The 27,474-nt window shown below is 41.7% G+C and overlaps 1 protein-coding gene across 1 annotated transcript in view; it reads left to right on the top strand.

The window, feature by feature from the left end:
- The window catches only part of LOC134332935 (roundabout homolog 1-like), a 214,454-nt gene that overhangs the window by 132,064 nt on the left and 54,916 nt on the right, over positions 1-27,474 (top strand). The window contains exon 4 of the mRNA XM_063014770.1: positions 20,323-20,480. Coding sequence (XP_062870840.1) covers positions 20,323-20,480 — 158 coding nt within the window. The remainder of the gene's footprint in view (positions 1-20,322; positions 20,481-27,474) is intronic.

Below are 27,474 nucleotides of genomic sequence, written 5' to 3'. Positions count from 1 at the left end.
TAGCAGCACTGTAGTAGCCTCTTTAAACTTAACAGACATGTGCTACCCAGAAACGCCAAGGATGAGGCAGAAATACAATCCTTAATGAATTCTGGGATGAGGTTGATTCTTGGTGTGGTTTTATACCCAATCATGACACCCTGTATTAGCATATCTCACGTAGTTTAGAATGTAGACTAGAGATTTAAAAAAGATGGATAAAATGGGTGAGATTGTTGTTTTTGGGCACAAAGATCTACCCACTACAAATCTACTATTTAATACTTCACATTAAACCCACAGTGTAGTATGTGGTTAAGGTAGCAGCACTGTAGTACTGTATAAAAACCTTATACTTAACAGACATGCGCTAAGTTTTGGGCCGACCCAGAAACGCCAGAGATGAGGCAAAAAAACATTCCTGAATAGAATTCTGGGATGAACTTGGTGAGGTTTTATACCCAATCATCAGACACTCTGTATTAGCATAGCTCACCTAGTTTAGAATGTAGACTGAAGATTTAAAAGATGGATGAACTGAGTGCGACACGAATGGAAAAATTAGCACATTCGCTCGCCCATAAATAAACGTCCGCTCTCACACACGTGTGTACGCTGTTTATCACTTGGAATTGTACCCTTCATCTATAATGGAGAGCATGTGTTTCTAATTTGGATCTAACTAAAGCATCCAGTCTGTTTACAGGACACTGTCTTTACACTCGAGTGCTTGTCAACGGCACATGAAGTTTAGTATAGAGCTTTTTCAACAAATGGATTTGCATATAAGCAGAAATAAAAGAAAGAATGCTCTTAGTGCGTTGCAACATGCTTTGGGATTTGCATGAGCGTTATAAATATTTACATTCTGTGTGTAATGGGTGCATTACAGCTCCAAGTCTAGATTTGGGATCATAGAGGTGTTGGGCAACTGGACAGATTAGTTAGTATTAGTCATTAATCATTTATTTAAATCAAATTTAGATTTGGCGATCACTGGCGCATTAAAAAATAAGAATGATTAAGAGGGAAAGCATAACACGTACATCCTGTGGTTGTTTGGGTACTGGTTATTGCGCAACATTACCAAAAACCTCCTGTATTTCAGGCTGTTTTTATCTTTGTAGTTTGGTTCCGCTGGTCCCTTTTAGGCTGTTAATACTTGTGGTTTGGTTCCACTGATCCCTTTTAGGCTGTTAATACTTGTGGTTTGGTTCCACTGATCCCTTTTAGGCTGTTAATACTTGTAGTTTGGTTCCACTGATCCCTTTTAGGCAGTTTTTATCCTTGTAGTTTGGTTCCATTGGTCCCATTTAGGCTGTTTTTATCCTTGTAGTTTGGTTCCACTGATCCCTTTTAGGCAGTTTTTATCCTTGTAGTTTGGTTCCATTGGTCCCATTTAGGCTGTTTTTATCCTTGTAGTTTGGTTCCATTGGTCCCTTTGGGCTGTTTTTATCCTTGTAGTTTGGTTCCACTGATCCCTTTTAGGCAGTTTTTATCCTTGTAGTTTGGTTCCACTGATCCCTTTTAGGCAGTTTTTATCCTTGTAGTTTGGTTCCATTGGTCCCATTTAGGCTGTTTTTATCCTTGTAGTTTGGTTCCACTGGTCCCATTTAGGCTTTTTTTATTCTTGTAGTTTGGTTCCATTGGTCCCTTTTAGGCTTTTTTTATACTTGTAGTTTGGTTCTATTGGTCCCTTTTCATTCTGCTTTTATCCTTGTTGTTTGATTCCATTGGTTCCTTTTAGGCTGCTTTTGTGCTTGTAGTTTGGTTCCATTAGTCTTATTTAAGTTGTTTTTATCCTTGTAGTTTGCTTACATTAGTCCCTTTAGGCTGTTTTTATCCTTGCAGTATTCAGTCAGGTTATCACTTTGAATTAAGGCACCTCAGTAGGCAGCATTTTAAGCTATCTAAGAATTCAGACAGGCTTCTTCTCAGGAGCGTGTAGGATGACATAAAATGCATCTATATAGAGAGCTCACTAGGTTTTCGGACACACCCTTAATCTTGTTCCTTTCGTTACTGATAACGGACAGCTAACGAATCAGTCACTTTCTATATTAATGCAGCATATCTAGCATGAAGTAGCATGGGGAAACCCTGTTGAGGTGATGGATTGGTGAGGTATTTTAAGCCCTCAACACCGGCCCGCTCCTCGTCCCGGAGGAAATCATTATGAATCATGGGTACGAATGTTTTTACAGTAAACAGTAGCGCTAGGCTAGGAGCTCATAAAACACGAAGAGAAAAACTAGGCTTGTAGCTTCAGTGTCGACCCTGTTTTTACTCCCTGTACACTGGTAGAATCTTTACGATGCGTGTCCTACCGTATGTCATGTGATATTTTATATGTTTGGTTTGCAGACAACAATCTGTGTGCGTGTGGGAATGATCCGATAATGTTTTAATGTGCGCTCAAGAAATCCGATCATAAGAAAATATCAGGTACATGTGAGCCAGTAAGTAGTCAGATTTCAGAAGCGGTTGTGAAATTCTTTGTTGCTTTTTTAAGTTGCTGTGCTATAAAATATTTATTCAGGACTTATAAGATTGCACATTTTATATACATAAAGTGGGTTGCTATTGCTTAAAAGCCCGTTTTATTTACTTTCCACCCATTTGTATATGTTAAAATATACAACATTAAAATGTGTGTGCTAAATAATTGGTTTAACCCAATAAAACTGTAAAAAAACAGGAGATCCAGACCAACATCACTCACAAGTTTAGTTTCACTGACCACAAGACAGGAAAACCCTGGTCAAGGCGCCAGGCATGGCCAATCATGTCTGTGCGGATGCCTGGCCATGCGATAGTGGTGGTGGGCTAGCATGATAGACCTCTGTACCACCTGAGCACACAGTGAGAATTATTAATGTATACAACTGGAGTAACTGAGGATGATGGAGAAGAATCTATAGCTGGGAAGGGGGGGGGGGGGGGTAACATACTACAGAGAAGTCTTCTCCAACTCTAAGTTTGGGATACACAATGCATGTCACATGTAATATGGCTTTTGGTCAAGATGGCGGCACATATAGACTCAGTGGCTCAAAGTTGCAGTTTTATATGGATTAAATTCTATTGGACTGGGGTGTCAAGGTGGCACACCGGGATATTCCACTAGCGCACCAGCACTGGGATTCTGAACTGTTTGGTCGGCTGGGCAGGCACGATTGGCAGTACCTGCAGCAGGCATGATTGGCCACTATTCTGCTGGCTGGGAAAAAGACTGGGGAAAAAAAAGGGGTGGGGTCTTGATGCTGTATGAGGACCCTGGTTAGTAGCCCAAGGGTGAGACTGGCCTCGCATGTGAATCCACAGAAGTATGGGTGAATAAGAAGGGGTCGGTGGACTGTGCACGTGTTGGAGGAAGCAGACATACAGTGTATCACAAAAGTGAGTACACCCCTCACATTTCTGCAAATATTTCATTATATCTTTTCATGGGACAACACTATAGAAATAAAACTTGGATATAACTTAGAGTAGTCAGTGTACAACTTGTATAGCAGTGTAGATTTACTGTCTTCTGAAAATAACTCAACACACAGCCATTAATGTCTAAATGGCTGGCAACATAAGTGAGTACACCCCACAGTGAACATGTCCAAATTGTGCCCAAAGTGTCAATATTTTGTGTGACCACCATTATTATCCAGCACTGCCTTAACCCTCCTGGGCATGGAATTCACCAGAGCTGCACAGGTTGCTACTGGAATCCTCTTCCACTCCTCCATGATGACATCACGGAGCTGGTGGATGTTAGACACCTTGAACTCCTCCACCTTCCACTTGAGGATGCGCCACATGTGCTCAATTGGGTTTAGTCCATCACCTTTACCTTTAGCTTCCTCAGCAAGGCAGTTGTCATCTTGGAGGTTGTGTTTGGGGTCGTTATCCTGTTGGAAAACTGCCATGAGGCCAAGTTTTTGAAGGGAGGGGATCATGCTCTGTTTCAGAATGTCACAGTACATGTTGGAATTCATGTTTCCCTCAATGAACTGCAGCTCCCCAGTGCCAGCAACACTCATGCAGCCCAAGACCATGATGCTATCACCACCATGCTTGACTGTAGTCAAGATACAATTGTCTTGGTACTTCTCACCAGGGCGCCGCCACACATGCTGGACACCATCTGAGCCAAACAAGTTTATCTTGGTCTCGTCAGACCACAGGGCATTCCAGTAATCCATGTTCTTGGACTGCTTGTCTTCAGCAAACTGTTTGCTGGCTTTCTTGTGCGTCAGCTTCCTTCTGGGATGACGACCATGCAGACCGAGTTGATGCAGTGTGCGGCGTATGGTCTGAGCACTGACAGGCTGACCTCCCACGTCTTCAACCTCTGCAGCAATGCTGGCAGCACTCATGTGTCTATTTTTTAAAGCCAACCTCTGGATATGACGCCGAACACGTGCACTCAACTTCTTTGGTCGACCCTGGCGAAGCCTGTTCCGAGTGGAACCTGTCCTGGAAAACCGCTGTATGACCTTGGCCACCATGCTGTAGCTCAGTTTCAGGGTGTTAGCAATCTTCTTATAGCCCAGGCCATCTTTGTGGAGAGCAACAATTCTATTTCTCACATCCTCAGAGAGTTCTTTGCCATGAGGTGCCATGTTGAATATCCAGTGGCCAGTATGAGAGAATTGTACCCAAAACACCAAATTTAACAGCCCTGCTCCCCATTTACACCTGGGACCTTGACACATGACACCAGGGAGGAACAACGACACATTTGGGCACAATTTGGACATGTTCACAGTGGGGTGTACTCACTTATGTTGCCAGCTATTTAGACATTAATGGCTGTGTGTTGAGTTATTTTCAGAAGACAGTAAATCTACACTGCTATACAAGCTGTACACTGACTACTCTAAGTTATATCCAAGTTTCATGTCTATAGTGTTGTCCCATGAAAAGATATAATGAAATATTTGCAGAAATGTGAGGGGTGTACTTACTTTTGTGATACACTGTAGGCATGTGTCAGGCAAACACACCTTCCTCAGCACCACAAGACTAATTGGCTAGGCTAAATTGGGGGAAAAAAGGGAGGAAATGCATAAATAAAATAGTAAGGGGGGGCTTAAAATATTGTTATCTACAAAAGGAGGGGACTATAGAAAAATGTTTGGGAACAACTGTTGTAGCCAAACCCAGAAACCCAAGGCATAATGCGGGAACACACCCTGGACAAGATGCCAGTCCATCCCAGTTACAATTCTGATATTATATGTAGTTCTGGTTATTTAGACTAGTGAGTATAACATTCTAACAAAATCCTCTAATCCTTAGCAAATGAACTAGCCTGTACTGAGAAACCTGGCTCACATCCAAACTACATCTTTATCTGAAGTAATATGACAAAAATATAAAGAAAATCAAACCCCGAATCCCTTTTTAAGGTCCTGCGGATTCAGCAGTCCTGCCATTCATGCTTCAGTCCTCCCGTCACCTCCCCTACTGAGCGGTAAGGAGGTGTGACGGCAGGCAGAGGAACCTGCTGCAGCTTGATCCTCTCAGGATTTCACTGGGATTAAAGCGAGCGCTCTATCGTGAGCCGGGCTCCATCCACGCCAGCTTCGGTGCGCACTGTACACGTGTACAGGTGCCATTACGCTGCAGCACATTCATACACAGCTGAACCACAGCAGGGTGTGATGTTTACAAGTGCATCATCTCTACACACTGTTAAAGGTGTGTACTCTCCTCCAATGCCTCCACAGGTTGGCACTTTTGGATCGTACCAGCACCGGGACGGTTTCTATAATGCACAAATATTTATCTATGTTAAAACCACAAAGCAAACTAACCTAGTCCGAGCTTGGTGTAGATCAGGGACGTCCAAACTACGGCTCGCAAGCTATTTTTGCGGCCTCACCATTTTTGAAACAGCTCGCAAGGTGTTTAAGAAGTAAAATTAAAGGTTGAGATCGCTGGTCTAACTGCAGCTTTATTTTAACCATGTTGATCAGCTGATCTTGAATCACAGTTGTTTAACATAGTACATTTGAAAACAGTGCAAGTTTTGGTAAAAAATATGGAATTGAATCCTAATAATAATAATAATAATAATAATAATAATAATAATAATAATAATAATAATAATAATAATAATAATAATAATAATAATAATAATAATAATAATAATAATAATAATAATAATAACAGTAGTGAACCAAGACTTGGACACAAAACCTTAGCCCTCTAGTAACCCCCTTCAGCAAATGTAAACTCTTTCAGCTTATTTTATTTGTAGTAAAAACATAAAAGTGCATTGTTTGTAGTATTTATATTTATAGTATATATAGTATTTAAAAGCTATTAACTTAAATATAATTCATGTAATATATAATATATAAATATTACTAGTATAATAGTTATATCTATAGTGCATGTAGATATATACACACAAATATATTATGATATTTATATTTTGTAAGATTACAAAATTGTATTTGTATCAGTATTGACAATTTTTGTATCAGAAAAATCACAATCGGCGCCCAGGTGGCGCAGCGGGATATTCCAGCACCAAGATTCTGAACTCCTCAGTTCGAAACTTGACGTTGCCACCGGTCGGCTGAGCGCCATCTAGCGGGCAAAATTGGCAGTACCTGCAGCAGACACGTCTCTGCTAGGGCGTGATGACCGGACTATGTGGGACCCTGATTAGCAGATAGAGAGGCGCCTGTGCAGAATGCATGGGTGAAAAAGGGTTCCGCTAAGGACTGCACGTGGGTCGGAGGAGACGTGAGCAGCGATATACCCACCCTCGACTGCAATCAGGGATCCACCAGCAGCGGAAGACAAATTGACTAAGCTAAATTGGGAGAAAATGGATAAATAAGATCACAATCACATACGTATATACTGGCCATTTTGCTTCTAGAAGTATCTGATAACGTTCCTTCAAAAGTTCTTAATGCTAATTATTTCATTTAAATAAAAACAGCTGCACTTTTAGACATTAGTGTCAGAAACTGGGGGCTGGTTTGTGTCACTATGGAATCAGACTGCATGTTAAACTTCATACTGTATATAAATATGTATAATCTATACTTTATATATATATATATCTTTTTTTTTTTTACAACAAAAATAATGTGGATATTTTGCATCATGTCCAAGTATGACCATAGGAATCTGTCTATCATCTTATTATAACGACACTAATGTCAAGAAGAGCAGGAAGAATATACCAAGCTTGGGGGGCACGGTGGCTTGGTGGGTAGCACTGTCGCCATACAGCGAGAAGGTCCTGGGTTCGATCCCCAGGTGGGGCGGGTTCGATCCCCCATTAGTGCTACTCTTACTATGTTACAGTTCTTATTAACAATGCATTAACACGCTATAAAATGTGATGTGTTTGATATTTGAATGTGACGCTGTATGCTAGCTGAACAATGGCTAGCCGTTATCTGTGTAAAGAAATTGGCTTTCTTAGTATAAGTACATCTTTACAGTGTATATATGTGTGTGTGTGTGTGTGTGTGTGTGTGTGTGTGTGTATGTGTTTGTGCTGTATGTGTACATGATGTGCATATTAGAGTGGGGAGCAGCTGCATTTCCTGAAGCAGCCACCCCTGGAGATCTGAGCTCTATATTGAAGTAGTCAGATTTATAGAGGGGGAGGAGGCCACAGAGGTGGAGGAGGGCCTGCAAGAGGAACAGAAATTGGATATGGTTTATAGGCATGTTTTCCCTTTTTTTTCTATATAAATATGAGTAGAGAGTTCCAAAGATGGCGGTTTCCTGTTCGGGCTCGGTCCACGAGGTCAGTCTGAGAGAAACTAACAAACACAAGCGGCGTGAAAAGCCCCGGAGCGGCGGTCGACTAGGGAATCGGGCGGGCAGACTGGCACATCTTTCTCTGGAAAAAAAAGGTCTTTGTGGTGGAGGCGGGATTCAGAACAGGGCGCCGCTGCTGCGTAGGCAGGCGCTTCATTCATCGGTGCAGTTACGCTTCACATCTGCCGAGCAACAAAAACCTCATCCTAGCCATCGCGCTCCACCAGATCCAGCCGCCGGCAGTCGCCTAGGGGAGTCCGCGCACCCGTTCTGTATTTCAGCAGCCGTTTGCTGACCCAGGCCGTTTCTATCCATGCCAAATAAATAACCCGTGCGAAAGAAATGAACTTCATAACAAACCGGCCCATGTATATTAATGCTGGGGCTAACAGCCTTACCGCACAGCCTGCATGCTAATGCATTCTGTAGCTACTCTGTACATTTTATTTTATTTGAGCAGTGTCAGCCAGTGCACAGTAAAAATTGTGGGTTTTTTTTACTGCCAAGTCTGTATAGGCATAATGTCCTCACCTTGTTATTTATCATTCTGTGTTGAACCTGGTGGAGTTTTTTGGGGCATCTGGTTTGCACCAAAAAAGGAAACTCTTAATTGCTTTAGTCTGCTAGCCTGCAGCATGGGTTCTGTGTGTTTATAGAATTCAGTACAGGCTCTGAGCTATGGACTGTATAACCATTCCAGACTTCTAGGACTAATGGGGTGGCAGAGAAGAGGCTATTAATTTGACCTCTGGGTAGAGTTTGCCTAAATCCAGCGCCTCTGTGTTCAAATCAGATCTGACTGGCTTGAGTGGTGCAGCGTCTGGTGAAGAAAATTAGATGTATGGATGCTGGATTTTACCTATTCAGACACCTCCCACCTGTTCTCCAGCTTTTTCTCCCAATCGAGTCATATCCAATTACCCAGTTAAATCTCCTCTAGGAGGAGAGGAGGGCAGCCAGACCCTTCTTTTCACCTGCAAGAGAATTGGCTGGCACAAACATAACTGGCATCCCTTTCACCCTGAGAGCAGGACCAATTAGCTCCCGGTCAAAAGTTCTCCCCAAAAGTGTCAGACAAGTGAATGCCCAGGATGTATGCTACATTTTAGCTTTAGATAGTTGGGGTAAGGCGCTCAGGTGGTGCAGAGGTCTGTTAAGCTAACCCACCAGCGCAGAGATGTGGGTTCGACTCTCAGAGTTGCTTTCAGTTGGCCGGGCATCTACATTTGCCTGATTTGCCATGTCTAAGGATGGGGATGGCCAAAGCCGTGTTCCTGCCCTGCGCTCAGCGTCCCCTGGTAGAACCGGACCTGCTGCAGCCCTGCCCAGAATTGAAGAAATCCTGTTAGCTATAAGCTTGTGCTGTTTGCGATTTGAGACGTAGCCCTTCAGCAACAGAAGTCGTCCAATCAGACTTTTCCATCATCATCCAGAGTGCTGGTTCTCTTCAAGTCCGACCTCCTCCTCCGCTCGACTCAATGGAAGGCGGTGTGTTTATTTAAACAGGGAGGTGCCAAGTGCTGTCAGGGAAGTGCATCAAGCGAGTGAATGAGTGAGGGGGTAAGAACCGGCCCCACTGCCCTTTTAACCGGCGAGTAGAACCTCGCTGCATAAAATAAACACGAGCTCAACAATGCTCCCTCTGTGAAAAATGTAGGGTTCTCGAGAATAGAGACGGGCAGGACTATAAAAACGTCGAACTGTAGGAATGAAGAGAAAGAGAAAGCAAGACAAGACGGAGAAGCTACTGTGTAGCGTTTCTTACATTTACTTAGACTTTTATTTCATTGCAGGCTTTATGTATCTGAGATTTCATGTTTTGTCTGGTCAAGGTGATTTTATTATACATCCATTCCTGCATTTCAGGCTTGCAACACGTTCCGAAAAAAAGTTGGGACAGTAAGGCTTTTGCCACATTGTACACACTTATAAACGTGTCGATTAAGGGTTTTAGGTGTCCCATTCTTCCAGCAAACACAATTTAAGGTGTGCAACAGTATGAGGTTGTCCACAGATTCACTATTGGGGACAGGTCATGACTGCAGGCAGGCCAGTCCATTAGCCGTACCCTCTTCCTCAGATATGTCTTTGTAATGGGTGCAGCATAGGGTTTTGCATTGTCTTGATAAAAAAAAATACATTAATTGTTTGAATCGTTGAGAAATATGACAATCCTTTCCATTTAGCATTTTTTTCTGATTTGTTTTCTGATTTGAGGTTTTAATTACTGGATTTGACAATTTCAGACACGCCCATTGCTAACAGGTACATGCAGTCTTTTAATCTTAATTTATAAGTGGTGTAAAGAACATCATCATTGGACTTGCAGTAAAAAACACATTAATAAATAAGAGATTTATAGTTAAATTATATTTGCAAGTGAACCTATTTGGTGTATTTATAATTCCATAATGTCAGAAAACTCATAAAATATATATTTTTAATTATTTTTGATTAATATTTTAATTAATTTATTTAATTTTAATTAATTGATTTTTAATAATTTTTTTTATTTAATTAATAATTTTTTTTTTTACAGTTAATGAACTGTTGCTAAAATGATTGAAATTCCAAGATATACACTATATGGCCAAAAGTATGTAGACGTTTGTCCATGAGCTTGTTAGACGTTCCATTGCAAAACTATTGGCATTAATACAGAGTAAGACGAGAAATGTCTTTAAACCTCTACATCTAGGCCCTAATAATGCTTTAAATGAAAATAATCGCATGTTAATGGCAATCATGGTGGCAAATTGGTTCCTGAACCCTGTGGTAGAACCAAAAAGTAATAGTAAAAGTAAAAGTAATAGCAAATATTAAGACTGAAGTGGTATAATCACACTTTCAAGTAGCGTTTAACTGGGTGCCGCAGGTACCAGGCTTCACTCCAGTCCTTTCCCTATATATGCAGCTCTTCTAAGTACTAACTGGCAATGTTACCAGAGGCACAGTGCCAATGCCAACTGGTATGGCACAGTCTAGATTGGAGCTGCCATCTGCTCAGGGGACTGCGGGCACGGCGTGTAGCCGCCGACCGTGTTCACCACGCATTAGAAGCGGCGTCTGCTGCGGATGTGATCCCTGAAGAGCCTCGCTAATGAAGGACTCGTTTTCCTCGAAAGCCCCACAACAAGGCAATTTCTCTAAAAGAAGCTATTAGCTTTTCTTTTCTTCTCTGTTTAATTCTAACGGCTACAGGGTTTATTAATTCAGTAATTCGTGCCAGTCGGGGATGAAGCAGGGCTGTTGTAGGCAGCAGCATTTATGATCAGAGACTGTAATAGAAATGATAATGTACTCTGAATTACGAATTTATGGTCCGGATGATGATTCCCACTGCCGGTCCTAATGTGCTGTGTTATTTAGAACGAATATAAGTTGGCTCTCAGAAAAAGCCGTTATTCTTCCGTGCCATTCCGGAGAGACGTATGCCAGGCACGGGCCTGTGGTAGTCTAACAGGTGTGGAATGACTTTTAGGATCGTACAGTTAATATCTAGGGGGCAACAATGGCATGATAAACATTACGGCTCACGAAAGTCATTAGAGTAGTGACACTGACATTAGAGAGGCATTGAAATGTATGTGGTGCCAAGCACAGCGTGGCACACCAATACAGTACATTGAAGAGTCTGGACACTCAGAGATTGGTCAATGATTGATGGATAATTGGTTGGTTGTTTGCTTGCTTGGTTGGATGAATGGATGGATGGTTGGTTGGATGGATAGTGTGATGGATGGATGGATAGTTGGATGGATGAATGGATGGATAGTTGGATGGATAGGTGTATGGATGGGTGTATGGATGGATGGTTAGTTGGATGGATGGATGGATGCATAGATGGATGGATAGTTGGATGGATGGATGGATGCATAGATGGATGGATGGATGGATAGTTGGATGGATGGATGGATGGGTGGATGGATAGATGGATGGCTTTTTATCTAAAATCTTTAAACCCAGTATTTATAAGCACTGTCCCAAATTTTTTGCTAATACAAATAAGACTTGTATCATTATGGTTTGCTACTTGCACCCTGCACTAGTCTGTATTCCATTCATTGAAACAGACGCCCCACTGTGAAGGGTCAGAGGTGATATGTGTGCGTGTTTCTGCAGTTGCGTGAGCCTTGAGGATTAGCCAGACTGACCAAAGGGCATCTGGCCAACAGTCCAGTCTGAGAGACTACGCTCTTTCTCTCGGAGTTTGGGGATTAGTCCTGATTCTGTGCAGAGCGAGGTTTGAGGTCAAGGCATCGTCGCCGGGATGCTTGCGCTTTGAAGTGTGCTGTGGGATGGCTGGCCGCAGGGAGGGATCAGATGGCGAGAGAAGGCAGGAAGCTCCAGACGAAACTCAGTAAGCCCGTACGGCTTCAACACGCGAGGACTGGTAACCGAGAGGCTCGGGAAAATCATATCTGCCCCCCTTACGTTCACCTTTTTGATCAATAAATCAATCTTCTAATACCAGAGGGAGCGCAGAGCTTGACTGTGAGCTTAAACGGCCTGGAGGGGGAGAGGTTACGTACATTTTTCATACTCCCTCAAGCATTAATGGAGTGATATATTGGCCAAACATGTTACCGAGATGTAGGGGCAGCCAGTGGCAACACCAACACCAGCCTGAGGAAGGAGTAGTTCAGTGTTTTACAACCTTTTCTCCTTCTACCACATCTGTAGTGTGTTGGGCTGAAAACTAATCTTTACGCAGTATTAAAGAAAAAAATTAAAGAAGACTTTACGTGAAATGCAAAGTCTTGACTTGAGTTGATTTTGACTTGATTTTACATGATAAAAATGAAATAAATGGTGCTTGGGTGGCATAGCGATCTATTATGGTCTGTTATAAGAATCTAGATTCAAATCTCTGGTACGGATGGCAGGCTGGGAGTCTACATGGGCGTGATTGGCTATGTCTGATGGCGGGATAGTCAAAGTCATGCAATAAATCGTTGGTTGAATGGATGGACAGTAGGTTAGATAGATGGATGGATGGATGGATGGATGGACCATTGGTTAGATGGATGGATGGATAGATGGACCGTTGGTTAGATGGATGGATGAATGGATGGATGGATGGATGGATAGATGGATGGATGGATTTTCATGGACCATTTACAGTCTAGCTTTAGGATAAATGTGTTAATAGAGTAGTTTTACAACCTATTCTCCCTGGAAACTATACCCGCCATGCCCTGACCATTATAAAGCTATACTAGCTAGTTTTTGTTTTTTTTGCTTGGTGTCAAGGGATGAGGAGTCTTGAAGAATGAAGAATACACAATGCTCATGCTTGCTTTATAAATCCACCGCTGGCTGTTGTAAAGAAGCAGCCGACTTTATACGTTTTGAAGGATGCGAATGCCAGCCTGTGGCCCATGTGACTTAGCTAAGGAGTCCTGAATTGAGAATACCCAACCTGGGTGCACAGGTGAAGAAAAAAGCAAATCTGGTACTTGGTAATTGCTCATGTGCTACAGATACATTGGTTTAAACATTGGAGGAGCAATTAGAGCAGCTTTCATAAGAAAACATCCAACCGTAGAATAAGAGACTCATCTCTACAGTTTCACTGTCTGATTATCAGAGCGGTAATTGGAATAGGGGACCGTGTCTGATGCCATTTCAGGAGAGAGACTGGAGGTTATGGGGGTTCAGGAAAAATCCAGACAGCTGTTTCCTATTAGCCACAAGTCCCAATTTTTCTTACTGACAAGGAGACAGTCCTGCTCCTTTTTCTCCCCCATTTGTTCCCCCTGCGTAGTACATTCACACACAACGAGACGAAAACCGGAGACAGAAATGTGCCCAATTACAGGGTCATCCCAATTTGTCGGCTCATGCCCGAGCAGCTCATCAGAACGCGACATGCTCCACCCCTCAAAAACTCCACCAGTTTCTACACTGGACTGCGTAGATGCACCGAGGCTAGAACATGTGGAAGCGATTACGGCTGGATTTTCTCATTGTTCGGCTGTGTTCCGTGTCGCTCGGCTGTAGCGGCCACTCTCCGGCTATTGCCTGGCCTCTGATCCCCGCTGTATTTATGAATAGTAATGTTTGGCAGGGGGTTTTGGCACACGGGCTGCCAAATTAGTGCAATTTACTTGCTTAATCAGGATCAGGATGGAGCTCAGAACTACACAAAGTCTCTCTAGTGCCTCGTTCTTGTTCTCTCTCTCTCTCTCTCTCTCTCTCTCTTTCTCTCTCTGTATTTATCTATTTTTCTTAATCCTTCCTTATTGTCTCTACTTGCACCAAAAAAAAACCCAAAGAACTCTTTTTTTGCACTCAAAAACATTCCTCGCAAATACAGATGAAACCATTGTGGTTCACATAACAATAGATTCCTTAAGAAGGACATTTATCTTCCAAAATTGTTTTCTTCCAATCTAGTCATAGCCAATTCCTCTATGCATGCTGTATGGGGATGGCTGACCCTGCCATGGCGCAGACGGCTTGACCAGACAGCAGAGGACGCGATTACACTGTCCTAGTGAAACCCTTTACAACTTTCCAGTATTCCCTCCCTCAGTCACAGACAATCGTGCCTGTTGGACAGTGGCCGGGTCTACAGCGCTGCCTGGGATTTGAACTCGAGAGCTCAAGATCTTCAGCAATGGGAACTGGGCGCATCAGGAACAATCTTTAATTCTTTTGTTTTATTATCATGTTTCACAGCTGCAGTATCCTGGTCATGGTTGCAGTGGGTAACCCCTGCAGATCTAACCCATGTCTGTATGTATACTCCCAACCGGCCTAGCTGTGGATTTGATTCCTGGATCCAAGCAGCACCTCTGCGCCACTCGAGCGACCAAATATTTGTATCTTTTATATTTTTGATTGTCCAAATTTAGATACATTCAGAACTCCCATATGCATTCTGGGAACCCCTGCTGGCTGCGAAGAAAGGCTGCAAGCTAGCACCCGCTGTCACCAACTAGATTCGGCAAAGCAGCAAATTTACACCATGACCGCTATGTATTCCTTCACCACTGGTCAGGTGACTGGACCAAACACTAGGAGTCACTGTTGCAGTAGCAAGAAGGTGATTCCCATATCTGGTCTGTTCAGGACCCAGATCTTGGGTCTGGGCGCTGGTGGGGTAGCATATTTGGGACAGTGGTAGCCTATTGGGTAGAGCGTTGGGCTATCTGCTCCAAGGGTGCCGTACTCCACCTTCTAAACAAGCTTGGGATATGTGGTAAAAGCATTTCATTGGTCTGCACCTTGTGTATATGTATATATGACAAATAAGGGTGTTCTATTGTATTTATATTAGACTGCTAAACCACTAAAGCACCTTGGAAATCGATTTATTCTGGGCAGTAAGGGATCTCAGGTATTGATGTTCTTGCGTCCATGTTGTCCCACTTGTCTTTGTGTCAAGGTTTTCATGTTTTAGCCATGTTGTCCCAGGTACTTTCTGACATCTCCTGTGGATTTGACACTAGCGCTGTACAATTAGCATACAATCATAAAACTGTCCTAACATCTACTGTATTATATTTTTAAATGGGCGTCCAGATTACACAGACCTACACAGAGTCACTAATCACACATTTGCTTCCCTCATGATATCCGCTGAGCCTGCCTGGAGCAACAGGGGAGCAACAGGAGAGCACCATGACACGAAATCTCCCCTGTGGTCCAGCACCCCTGACCAGATTCACCACAGCTGTCCGTCATCCGTCCCCGCGGAGGACAGCTCACATGTGTGCTCCCTTTGTACGTGCTTAGCTGATTTCTCAGAAGAAAAGTCAGCTCATGTGTTTTCTCATGCCGGCGTGTTATTTTTCCAGGGGAAAACTCTCCTCTTTCCTCTCTCGGTCTCTCTCTATTTCTTTATTTTTTCTCTTTCCCCCTGTAACTCCTGGGCTGCAGGGTGGTTGAGCCTCTGCTCCTCATTAACGTCAGGCGCATTAGCGGTAGACAGGAATACCGGTCTAATTTGACATTTTCAGCATCTGTCTTCAATATCCCTTCTCTGAGGAGAACTCCACCGAGAGGAAAAACAAAGGGGGCCTTGCCTAGGTGGGGGAGCTGCACCGGCGCCCTACGACACCTCTCATTTAATGCCAATCTCACAGAACAAATCTCTGACAGTCGGGCTGGGGCACACACACACACACACACTGAGCACGGGGTAAGCCCATGTTCAGAACTGGTCTTCTTGTCTTACTCCGCTGCCTGGTCTGGGAGAGGTGGTGCATCTGATTGTTTGTCCAGCTGTAAAAATGAAGTGACTGGAGCTCCGAAATGTATACGCCGTTAACATCATACAGGACGCCTATACAGATATAAAAAAAAATAAAAAAATAAAAATGATGGTCTAACAGGATTGATATTTACATTTACGGCATTTAGCAGACGCTTTTATCCAAAGCGACTTACAGTTGTGACAGTATACAATCTAAGCAAGTGAGGGTTAAGGGCCTTGCTCAAGGGCAACCTGTGGTGGGGCTTGAACTGGCAACCTTCTGATTACTGGACCAGTACCTTAACCACTAGGCTACAGCTGGGTCACCCGGTAAAAAGGGTTCATGCCCTACCTCTGGTCATTTCCTTCCACCTTCCGAATTACCGCCGTTATGGACTTTGAACTCGCTAACTTTAAAAATTAAAATGTTAAAGATTTGTTTAATTATGTGCAAAATTTAAAATTTAAAACCGCCCAAGGTCGGTTTGTGTCTCTGCCGTTTAGCGGCATACGGATCCCACGCTTCGAGTAAACGATTACAGTAGTCGACCAAAGAGAATGACTTGCTGCAGTGGCCCTGACCTCAACCCCATTAAACACCTTTGGGATGAACTGGAATGTTGCTTGTGACATGAGTGCCTTCATACATGCTTTTTTTGTTTATATACGTATAAGCACATAGTCAATTGTATGGTCAGCTTTTATGGTACTAGACTAGTCGAAGGTTGGTGGTTCAAACCCCATCACTGCTTGGACTGTGTTCATTTACATGTATCAGCCGCTTTGAATAAAAGTGTCCTCTAAATGCCAAAAACTGTATCAATGAGTAAACTAAAGGTTGTGATTAGGTCCTGTTATGTGCTTACTTAAATTGTTGGGTTAATATAACTACTGGCATGTAGAATGCCGGAACTTGCCGGATATACCTACTGTATATCTCTGTATATTATTCTATCCCAGTGCAGTCTTCACAATGATGAGTTGCTGTTTACTACATTTAAAAGGGTGATTCTGGTCGAACCAGTCTGGTAATTCTTCTCTGACCCCTGGGACAGTGGTGGCCTACTGGGTGGAGGTTTGGGAATAAGTCGAATAGTTGAGGGTTTGAATTTCAGTTCTGCCACACAGCTACTGTTGGGCTCTTGAGCAAAGTGCTTAACTCTCTCGGCTCCAGGTTAAGCCTTAAAGCTTCTTTGAGCGTCCAAAAAGGTGGAAATCAGATGGCGCTGAATCCAGACTATAAGCTCTCTCAGTCTCTCAGACACAACCAATTACTCCTCCTCCCGCCCTCACTGCTTCCAACCAAAATATAAAAGTGTGGAAACTTTTTGAAGATCCCTCGTGTAACTACTGACATATAGAATGCCCAGACTTCTCTGATACACCTATAGAAATGTGCTCTGTATATGAATCTATCCCAGCCCTGCTTTTATTTACAGGCAACTCGGCAGTGTCTACGTTTGAATACCGTCGGGTGACGACAGAGAAGCCGGGCTGAGCATCAACACACAAAACCCCAATGAAATCTGAGTCGTTGCTGTCATGTGGCTAAGCTAGTGATGGATGATCTCCGTCCTGGTGCGAATACTCCGAATTCTGAGAAAAAAAGTATTCAAAGAGGAGTTTTTTTTAGTCCGGAGCATTGTACACTGAGGAACACGCCGCATGCGTCGGTGCTGAGGAATGCCCCGGTGTGTAATGCATGCATAATGTAGTGTGATGTACTGCAGGCTCCTTCAGTGTAATCTAATGCTGCGTAATGGGATCAGATTCACGAGGAGAGCAGCAGGCGCTGGTGACGGTGACGGCTCAGAGGAGAGATTTTAGGGGTGGGGTGGGGGGGTTACGGAGCGGACAAGCAGCCGGAGATACGACTAGATATGACGACGCTCTCCCGAGATCGGACTACATATATCGGGAATCTGATTATCGCCTCTTCAGCTCAGTGATTTAATGAAGGCGGGTGAAATGAAATTACGTTTTCATCACTGTTGCACCGTGGCCTCCGTCTGTCTGATGTAGTTCAACTAAATTACAGTCTGCACATGCGTGTACACGTCAGCATTGTGTAGAATCTGTGTTTGAATATTTTGTCCCCCAAGTCATGCCCTAACTGGCTTCTGCTTTATGCCATACGGGCCTGTCTCAGTGACGGGCTTGCTATCTAATTGGGAGGTTTTTTTATTATTATTATTAATAATCATTTAAAACCTGTTCGTACGGCTTGCCGCAGCATCTGGCTGTCACAACACAAAAGAGAAATCATGCTGTTTGTTTCAGCTCTGACATTAGCATTCTCGCGCTAATCAGAGCAGTGATGTATCGACTCGTTTCAGCTAATGGGCAGTAAAGCTTTTGGAGATGCGTCTGAGCCGACTGCGCCTGAGTAATTGCTGGTGCGAGCTATCAACACGTCTACGCTCCGGCGTTTGACGCGCAGACACGAGGCTGGCGAGCGATACCTAACAAGCTTTGTGTTTTCTCTCAGCTGCTTCAAACAACTGAGATAAGAAATCAAAACTGATCGTTATGGAAATATTTATAATAGAATAAGTCTGGGCGGGGCTGTCAGGAATCTGGTCTGGTTTCAATTGTTTAACCATATATTTTATCCTACAGTGTATGACCAACTGTCATATCCCATTCCATCCCATCCCAAAACAATGAATATTACTATGAAGTTGCCTCTCTTTGCAGCTATAACAGCCTCCACTCTTGTGGAAAGCCTTTCCGCACTATTAGACCACCAGTAGCAGCCTGATCTGTAAAAACAAGACATGTTGGGTTCATGGGATTGTGCTTTTACGCTCACTTTGTACCTACTATCTGCATGTCACAGTTTTCAAATTTCAGGTTTCAGGGAGCCTGTGCCCACCATAGCCTGTGTTGTTCTTATGTAGTTCATTTATCTCAAAGTTTCATGTGTTGTGTATTATTCACGATGATGAGTTGCTATTTACTACATTAAAAGAGTGATTCATAGCCTACAGGGTAGAGGTTTCAGAAAAATCAAAAGGTTGAGGGTTTGAATCCTGTTTCTGTCATGCAGCTACTATACATAGTACATAGTCCATACATAATTGTATGGTCAGCTTTTAAGGTACTGGAGTAGTAAGACTATTCGAAGGTTGCTGGTTCAACCCCTACTATTGCTAGGTTGCCACAATCAGTTGCTTGGACTGTATCCGGTCACAATTATTAGCCGCTTTGGATAATTTTGTGGGTTACTGTCATGTAGACTCGGTGGCCTCTACGTTGAATACCATCGGGTGATGACAGAATAGCCGGGCCTGAGCATCAACAAACAAAACCGCAATGAAATTGTGGTTTTCCATTTAAATTTCCATTAGCTTGTGCCCACCGTATCCTTAATTTTTTATGTGTTGTGTATTATTCACGATGATGAGTTGCTATTTACTACATTAAAAGTGTGATTTGGGTCAAATCAATCAGTCTGGTAATTCTTCTCTGACCCCTGGGACAGTGGTAGCCTAAAGGGTAGAGGTTTGGGAATCCCGGTCCTGTCTTGGAGCTACTATTGGGCTCTTGAGCAAAGCCCTTAAGCCACTCGGCTGCAGGAGCGCCATTCAATGACTGACCCTATGCTCTGACCCCAGCTTCCAAAGACTCAACAACAAGGCATTTCCAGCATTAGAATTGATGCTTACTGGATGGTTCTTTGCTTCTTGCTAGACTGTTGTGCATTAAAATCCGTGAACATCTGCAGTTTCGAATCAGCCCATCATGCCATGGGTAAAGTCACTTAGATCATCCCCCCCTTTCCATTTAATGATGTAAACATACACTGATGTTTTATCTTGACTTGCCTGGATCATTTTACGCATTGAGTTGCTTCAAAAGATAAGGCGTGTAATGGTTTGTCAGTAAACAGCTCCAGAATGGTGGATAATGGGCAAAAGAGAAAAAAAATTAAATCCGACTTAAATCTAAACGAAGAAAGAAAAGTCCATGGATGGTTGCGCCCCCACCCATACTCCACACCATCTCAAATCCCCCAAGGCCTTCTCTGATTCAATCTCATCTTCTCACTGTTCAACTGATGTGATTGACCTCTCAAAGCCACTTAGTTTGGTCTTGTGTGATGAGTCCACTTGCGGCTCACGCGCTCCCTCCATGATGAGAGTGTAGTCAAGTGCAACAGAAAAGCGTCGGTCCAGGCATCAAACCGTCTGATCCCTTCTTTTGTTCTGTATCACCTATAGACCAGGTGAAATACCGTCTGGGGGGTGTAAAGAATGCAGCACTATAGCAAACACATTTCTAGCTATCATGTTATGCAGAATTAGCATATTGCTCATTAACCCCTTTCTCTTTTACTCTCTCTTCAGTTCTGCGGGACGATTTCAGACAGAACCCTGCTGATGTGATGGTGGCTGAGGGGGAACCAGCAGTGTTGGAGTGCCAGCCTCCTCGTGGCCATCCAGAGCCCACCATCTCCTGGAGGAAAGATGGCTCCAACATTAATGATCGAGATGAACGAATTACGGTGAGCTGGAACAAGACCATGCTAGTACTTCCTTTCATACAGGTGTTAAAAATTAAGCATGGATAAACTTTTTGGCTTTAAAACGCTCTGATCCAGTGGTATATTTTTCAAAATGCATTTACTTAAAATCACTGTGTAATGTCAGATCTTTAAAATGACCAATGACATCACTGTTGTTGTATCATACAGGGGGAGAACTTGCCCCCCATGTTACAGTTTAACTGTTTGTACAAAGTGTATTTATTTTTAGGATTTTAACGTCATGTTTTACACACTTTTTGGTTACATTCATGACAGGACAGGTAGTTACTCATTACACAAGATTCATCAGTCCAAGTGTTTAATGTCAAACACGGTCATAGACAATTTTGTATCTCCAATTCACCTCACTTGCACGTCTTTGGACTGTGGGAGGAAACCCACACAGACACGAGGAGAACATGCAAACTCCACACAGAAAGGACCCGAACTGCTCCACCTGGAAATCGAACCCAGGACCTTCTCGTGAGGCGACAGTGCTACCCACTGAGCTGCCCCAGCAGCAAGTGTAAATTGAATCTGTCTATCTATTTGTCTAGCTGTCCATCCATCCGTCCATGCATCCATCCATCCATCCATCTATATGGGGGTGGTTATGGAGTTCGACCATAAAATGTAGAAATCATTCATTGATTGTCTGTTTTACCACCATTCTATCCTTGGGTGCGAAGGTCAGGAAACACCCTGGACAGGTCGTCAGTCCATCACACACACACACTCGCACTTAGAGCAATTTCTAGTAGCACCAATTAACCTGACCGCATGTCCTTGGACTTTTGGGAGGAAACCGGAGCACCCAATGGAAAACCACACGCACACAGAAAGAACATACAAACTCCACACAGAAAGGAACCTAGTCAAACCCAAGCCCTTCTTGCTGTGAGACGACAGAGCTACCCACTGCACCACCTTGCCTCCCATGTAAAAATCATTCAATTCCAAAGACTACCATGACTATCATTGTACCTTTTGTATACCTTACAATTGTATGTCCACATCAGCAAATCCTTTATTTTATTATTAACTTTCTGGATCAATATAATCATTCATTATTTATATAAGAGCAGATAATGATAAAGAGCGTTCCTTGCATTTTGTTGATAGTTTAAATTAACATAAATTTAGGTACATTTGTGTATAAAAGCCTAATAATTAACCCTTTGATGCACAAGCTAAGCAAACCCCTTCTAATGCACAACATGGGTCAAAAATGACCCATATTCATCCATTCAAGAATATTTATTTGTCAGTTATTCATGTATTTGCTGTCTTAGCTAATAAAAGCTATCTATACTACGTAGAATATGTAAACAGCTAGCAAGCAAATAGTATTGGACATATTCAAGATTCAAGAGCCTAATCTTTGGTTGTCTTTCAAAAGATCAGTAAATATGTTTTTGACTACAAACACTTACAAATGTCAGTAGTTCCTGTCAAATTCCATAGTAAATACATAAGGGTCATTTTTGACCCATGTTGTGCATTAGAAGGGTAGTGATACAAAAATGATTTTTATTAAAAAAGCAAAAAATATAAAATTGAAATAAGGATTTGTGATGATCAAAAACAAGTTAATTGAAAAATTCAAGGAAGCTTGAATGACGAAATTAATTTATTGCAAAGATAAAGAAAATAAAAACTCAGTTGGGTCACTTTTGACCCAGGTTGTGCATCACAGGGTTAAGAAAGCATTCCTAATTCAGTTGAAACAGACGGTGGAATATCAGACATGATGCACTTTACTCAGTAAAAGCAAACTGGAGATGGAAAATATTCAGGAACTGTAATTCTTGCACCCACTAAAGCTCTGCCATAGCTGCAGCCTTGGGTGCTAGTACTGCTGAAGAGTACGACTGTTTGCAAACCTGGATTATTCCCTTTATCCAGTGGTTAGGTAGAAAAGCAGAGGTTTTGGAGAACTGTGCTTTTGGATCAAGCTGCCGAATCCATTCGTAATTACCCATGAAAGGCTAGAGATTAACAGCTCTTGGCTGGAGGCCTGCATTTACATAAGGCAGCTAAAAGCACCCTGCTGTGCATGTGTGTGTGTGTGTGTGTGTGTATTCGTGGATGTGGACTGTGTGTATGAGTGTGTAGATCCATCTCCCGACTCATTTTCCTGCCAGATCAAAGGTAGTGTTTTGACAGATACTCATTAAAATCACATAAACTGGTGTGTTATTAATTTCTAAAATAAACCAGCATAATATTTTTCTGTAGTGGACAGCAGTTTATTTAGGATAAAAAACACTTCTATTGACAATATTAGATCTTTCAGCCTTTACAGATTCTGGGTAGCACTGTCACCTCACAGCATGAGTTCGACTCCCAGGAGGAGCGGTACAGGTCCTTTCTATGTGGAGTTTGGATGTTCTTCATGTGTCTGTGTCAATACGTCAAAAGTGTGTATTAGAAGAAGAAAACGTCCTTATTTGTCATACACCGATTAGACATTAAATTATCATCACCTTTCCTAATATTGTGTTGGTCCCCCTTTTGCTGCCAAAACAGCCCTGACCCGTTAAGGCATGGACTCCACTAGACCCCTGAAGGTGTGCTGTGGTATCTGGCACCAAGAGGTCAGCAGCAGATCCTTTAACTCCTGTAAGTTGTGAGGTGGGGCTGTGTGGGTTCTTCTGGGAGCCCCGGTTTCCACAAAGACATGCAATCAGGTGAACTGGAGATACAAAATGTGAATCTGAACTGATGGATCATGTGTATAACCTCTTATCTGTTATAAATCCTAATAAGAGAAATAAATGACAGTTGATTCAGGGTCACAATGGGTCGGATTCACTGGGCGAAACACCTTGGGCAGGTTGCCAGTACATCACAGGGCAAACACACACACACACCAAGTATCTTCTAGTATTAGTATCTTCAATTAAGCTGACTGCATGTCAGAAAACCCACACAGACAGAGAACATGCAGACTCCACACAGAAAGGACCCGAACCACTCTGGACCCAGGAATCGAACCCTGGACCTTATTGCTGCCACCTAGTGACAGCTCAGTCACATGTAAAATACCATTCACACTTGCAAGCTGCTGGCTTCGTATACGTCAAATACATCACACAGTCACACGTAAATAGAATAAATACAGTTCCTATCTTGGTTCATTCTACAGTATATTAAGGTTAAGTGGGTTGCATCTGATTTGCTAGAATTGATTCTGGAAATAAAAGCATGTACCAATATTTAAATAAAAAGGGTCCAGGTGTGTGTATGTGAGGTTTTGAGTGTGCATATTGCGCTCATGGTTCTTATTGGTTGAATGTTTTGAATCTTTTTTAGTAAACCTGCAGCAAAGTAGCGGTACAAACCGGTAGTGGTAGTCATTTTTGCCTCTAACATTTCTTGTCGCTTGTAACTGGGGGTTGCTAAAAATAGGGCTAGAGATGCACAATTAAGAGTTTCCTTATTGTTTCTCCAAAATAAAGCAATCGGATGCTCTGTCTAAGCAAACTCAGATCATGAGGTGTTAGATAGCTATGGTGAAGAAATGGAACAGTGGCTCCAGAAAAAGCCAATACAAGTGGATTTGTTTCTACCTGAGAATCCTCAGGTATGGCGCTTCCACCAGGGGAGGTTATCCATGACAGTATGCTGTCAAATCAGTGGGTTGGGAAAGAGAAGAGGTTATGAGACCAGTTTTATTATTATTCTTAAGGGGGGTTGGAGAGGTTGCAAGACAAAAAGCTTGAGAACCACTGACCTTAGCCATGGTGCACCAGGAGCATCAGATTAATACCTGACCATTTCTTAAATAGCAGTAAAATGGATCTATTTCTTTGACACCTATGCGTTTTAAACCCTTTGGAAGCCCGAAACACAGCAAACACAAAACCCTGGACCTCTGTCTCTCTACCTGATGTCAAAGTAGGTGTTTGCAAAATATGTGGTTTCACTGAATAAGGAACTTCTGTCCATTTTCACTTCACTCGTACTTTCTAAATCTTCTTATTCATGTGCAGACATCAGTGGATCCTTCACTCGAGGGAGCACAGCCTCTCTGCTTGCTCTCACCAAGGGAATAACCCCTCTTTTATCCAGTCCTGCTTTTATCTCAATAGATGGCTGATTTCTTTCTCGCTACCCCATACTCTTGGGATGCACGCTTATGACGATGACTGAGATTCAGTTCCATTTTGATGATTTCCCTGTAGTCGGTGAGCAATGACCACTGATTCGTCCATGTCTGCGCTTAAAGAAAATTACATGTCCTCTCCCTGATCTGAAAAAGTCATTATGCTTGAGTAAAACCAAACCAAAAAAGCAGATTACAGTGGCTGTCTTTTTATTATAGCCACTGTATTTAAGCAAATATTCTATAGCACAGAGTTAAGATTTATTAAAAAAAATCTTGATTAAGGGGGTTAAAATACAATAAAAAAATGATGAATGACAGAACATGGGGTGAAGTCAAAGTTTGATTGAGGCCATTCACAGATACACTTATAATAAAATAAACACCAGCAGTGGTGTTATATGGTTCTGGATGGTGTTTGCTGGCTTGCAGAAGTCTTTGACCAGTGGGGGTGTCATGCACCTGGCAGAGGTCGTCAGATAAAGAATATCCAAACATGGCCAATGCAAAAAAAGGGAAACTGCTTTGGCGTCTTGATTATATGTGAACAAGCTAGCACATTTTGGATTTAGGCAGCTTATCCCATTCTTCATGGCTTGTTTGGAAGCTGGGGTCAGAGCATGGTAATTTGGTAATTTGTAAAAATAAATAAATAAAAAAAATTAAATAATAAATTATAATAATAATAATAGCTTTACAAATTAATAATAATAATAATAATAATAATAATATGTATTGGAGAAAACCAATAAAAAATGATAATAATAATAATAATATGTATTAAAAAAAAACAATAAAAATGAATAATTATAATAATAATAAAACCTTTACAGATTAATAATAATAATATGTATTAGAGAAAACCAATAAAATTAATAATAACAATAATAATAATAAAACCTAATAATAATAATAAAACCTTAATAATAATAATAATAATAATATGTATTAGAGAAAACCAATAAAATTTAATAATAATAATATGTATTAGAAAAAAACAATAATAATTAATAATAATAATAATAATAATAATAATAATAATAATCTGTATTTAAAGAAAACCTTTACCAATTAATAATAATAATAATAATAATTTGTAAAAAAAAAAAAAAATCTTTGATGGGCGATCACGTGTAGATTGATGAGTAAACGACAGCAATTATCTATTTAAAATCCACGATAAACCATTATAAATCCTTAGTTTCTGTTGCTATGTACTTTATAGGATAGTAAAAACAGATGGCTGGACAGATGTAGAAAAGCAAGAGCAGATAAAAGGAACAGAAGGATAGACGTGGATAGGGGGACGGGAATGAGTTCTGGATTTAGTTCTGTAAGCTACAGCGCAGTGTTCGAGGAATAATGTTTTTGTGGTCAGATGTTTCTGAAATGCAACAGCGTCTAAATATTTGGTTAGAAAGGCGGGGTGCATGCTTGGTTAATCCGCACGACAATGTTTTTACAGCTTTAATGTAAGTATTTTGACGATCGGTATTAAAATGTATACAATGCAGCTGTGGGAAGGTCCTGTAATTCTACTTCCTATGATTCTTTTGGAATGTTAGGAATGTCCTAAAACTTGCACTGCAGGCCAGAGATTTTTGTTACTATCGATTGTGTCCAATTTTGATATACCGCTACTGGTTTGTAGATGTGAAACCAACAAGCACACATTAGCAGCATAGGTAAAACCATATGACAATAATTTCCAGAAAAGTTTAACTATAAATTTGTGATTTGTTCTTTTTGTCGAACTTTTATTTAACTGACCAATTGTATTGTATTTTGTAAATATAAACACATATTGAAATGTCTTCAACTCACACAAAAAGGTTAGGACTGAGCAAAATAATACTCAAATAAAAATGTTTTAAAACATTCCACAATAAGCAGGTGAATTAGGAACAGGTTTGGCATTTGGGTATCATGATTGGGTATAAAAGAAGGAATAATTTAGGTCTAGCACCATCTACCATACATAATATTGTCAAAATTATCAGGGAACCTTTAGAAATCTCTGTGCAGAAAACAATATTAACACTTAGACGGCATTCCATGAGAAACAGTCACGCAACAGTGATAAATACAGCCACCTTAGCACAGAAGCACTTCAGAAAACCGTAGTAACTACCCACAGTCTGCCACTACATCAGGAAATACAAGGTGAAACTCAAAGAGAATTACACAAAGAGAAAGCCATACCACAATGCTATGCAGACACAGTTTTTTGTGCTTGAGCTCATCTAAAATGGACCGAAAGACAGTGGAAATGTGTACTGAGGTGACCATCCAGAGTGTTATCAGTGAAAGGTGCAAAAGTCAACATCTGTCATGATACAGGGTGCATCACTGACCATGACATGGGTGACTTGCGTATGTTAAAAGAGTTTTAGGGTGTCGTCTTTTCCATAAAGTCCGTGCTTATATACAACAGCATGGCTAAAATGTGTAAATACAGAGTACATGTGCTTGACTGGCCTGCCTGCAGTTCAGATCTGTTTCCTATTAAAATGTATGGTTCATCATGAAGAGGAGAATCAGACAACGGCGACCACAAACTGTTAAAAAGCTGGAGTTGGTATCAAGCAAGAGGGGGCAAAAATTCCACTTGCAAAATGCAGTCATTAGTGTTCTCAGTTGATAAATGATTAAAAAGTGTAATTAATAGGAACGGTGATGGAACACGGGGGTAAACATTCCTCTGTCCGAACTCTTGGAACAGTTGGAGACATGAAACTTAATTATAAAATTAATGATAGTTACAAAATATAACTGGTCGTTAAAACCACAGATTCTTGTGTCCCAACTTTTCCAGAAATAGGGTTTGTAATTTAGCCTCCCCTTCAAACGTCCTTAATGATTCAA

Source organism: Trichomycterus rosablanca, chromosome 18, assembly GCF_030014385.1.
Source record: "Trichomycterus rosablanca isolate fTriRos1 chromosome 18, fTriRos1.hap1, whole genome shotgun sequence".
NCBI lineage: Eukaryota > Metazoa > Chordata > Actinopteri > Siluriformes > Trichomycteridae > Trichomycterus > Trichomycterus rosablanca.
This window is presented reverse-complemented; position numbering and strand designations above follow the sequence as displayed.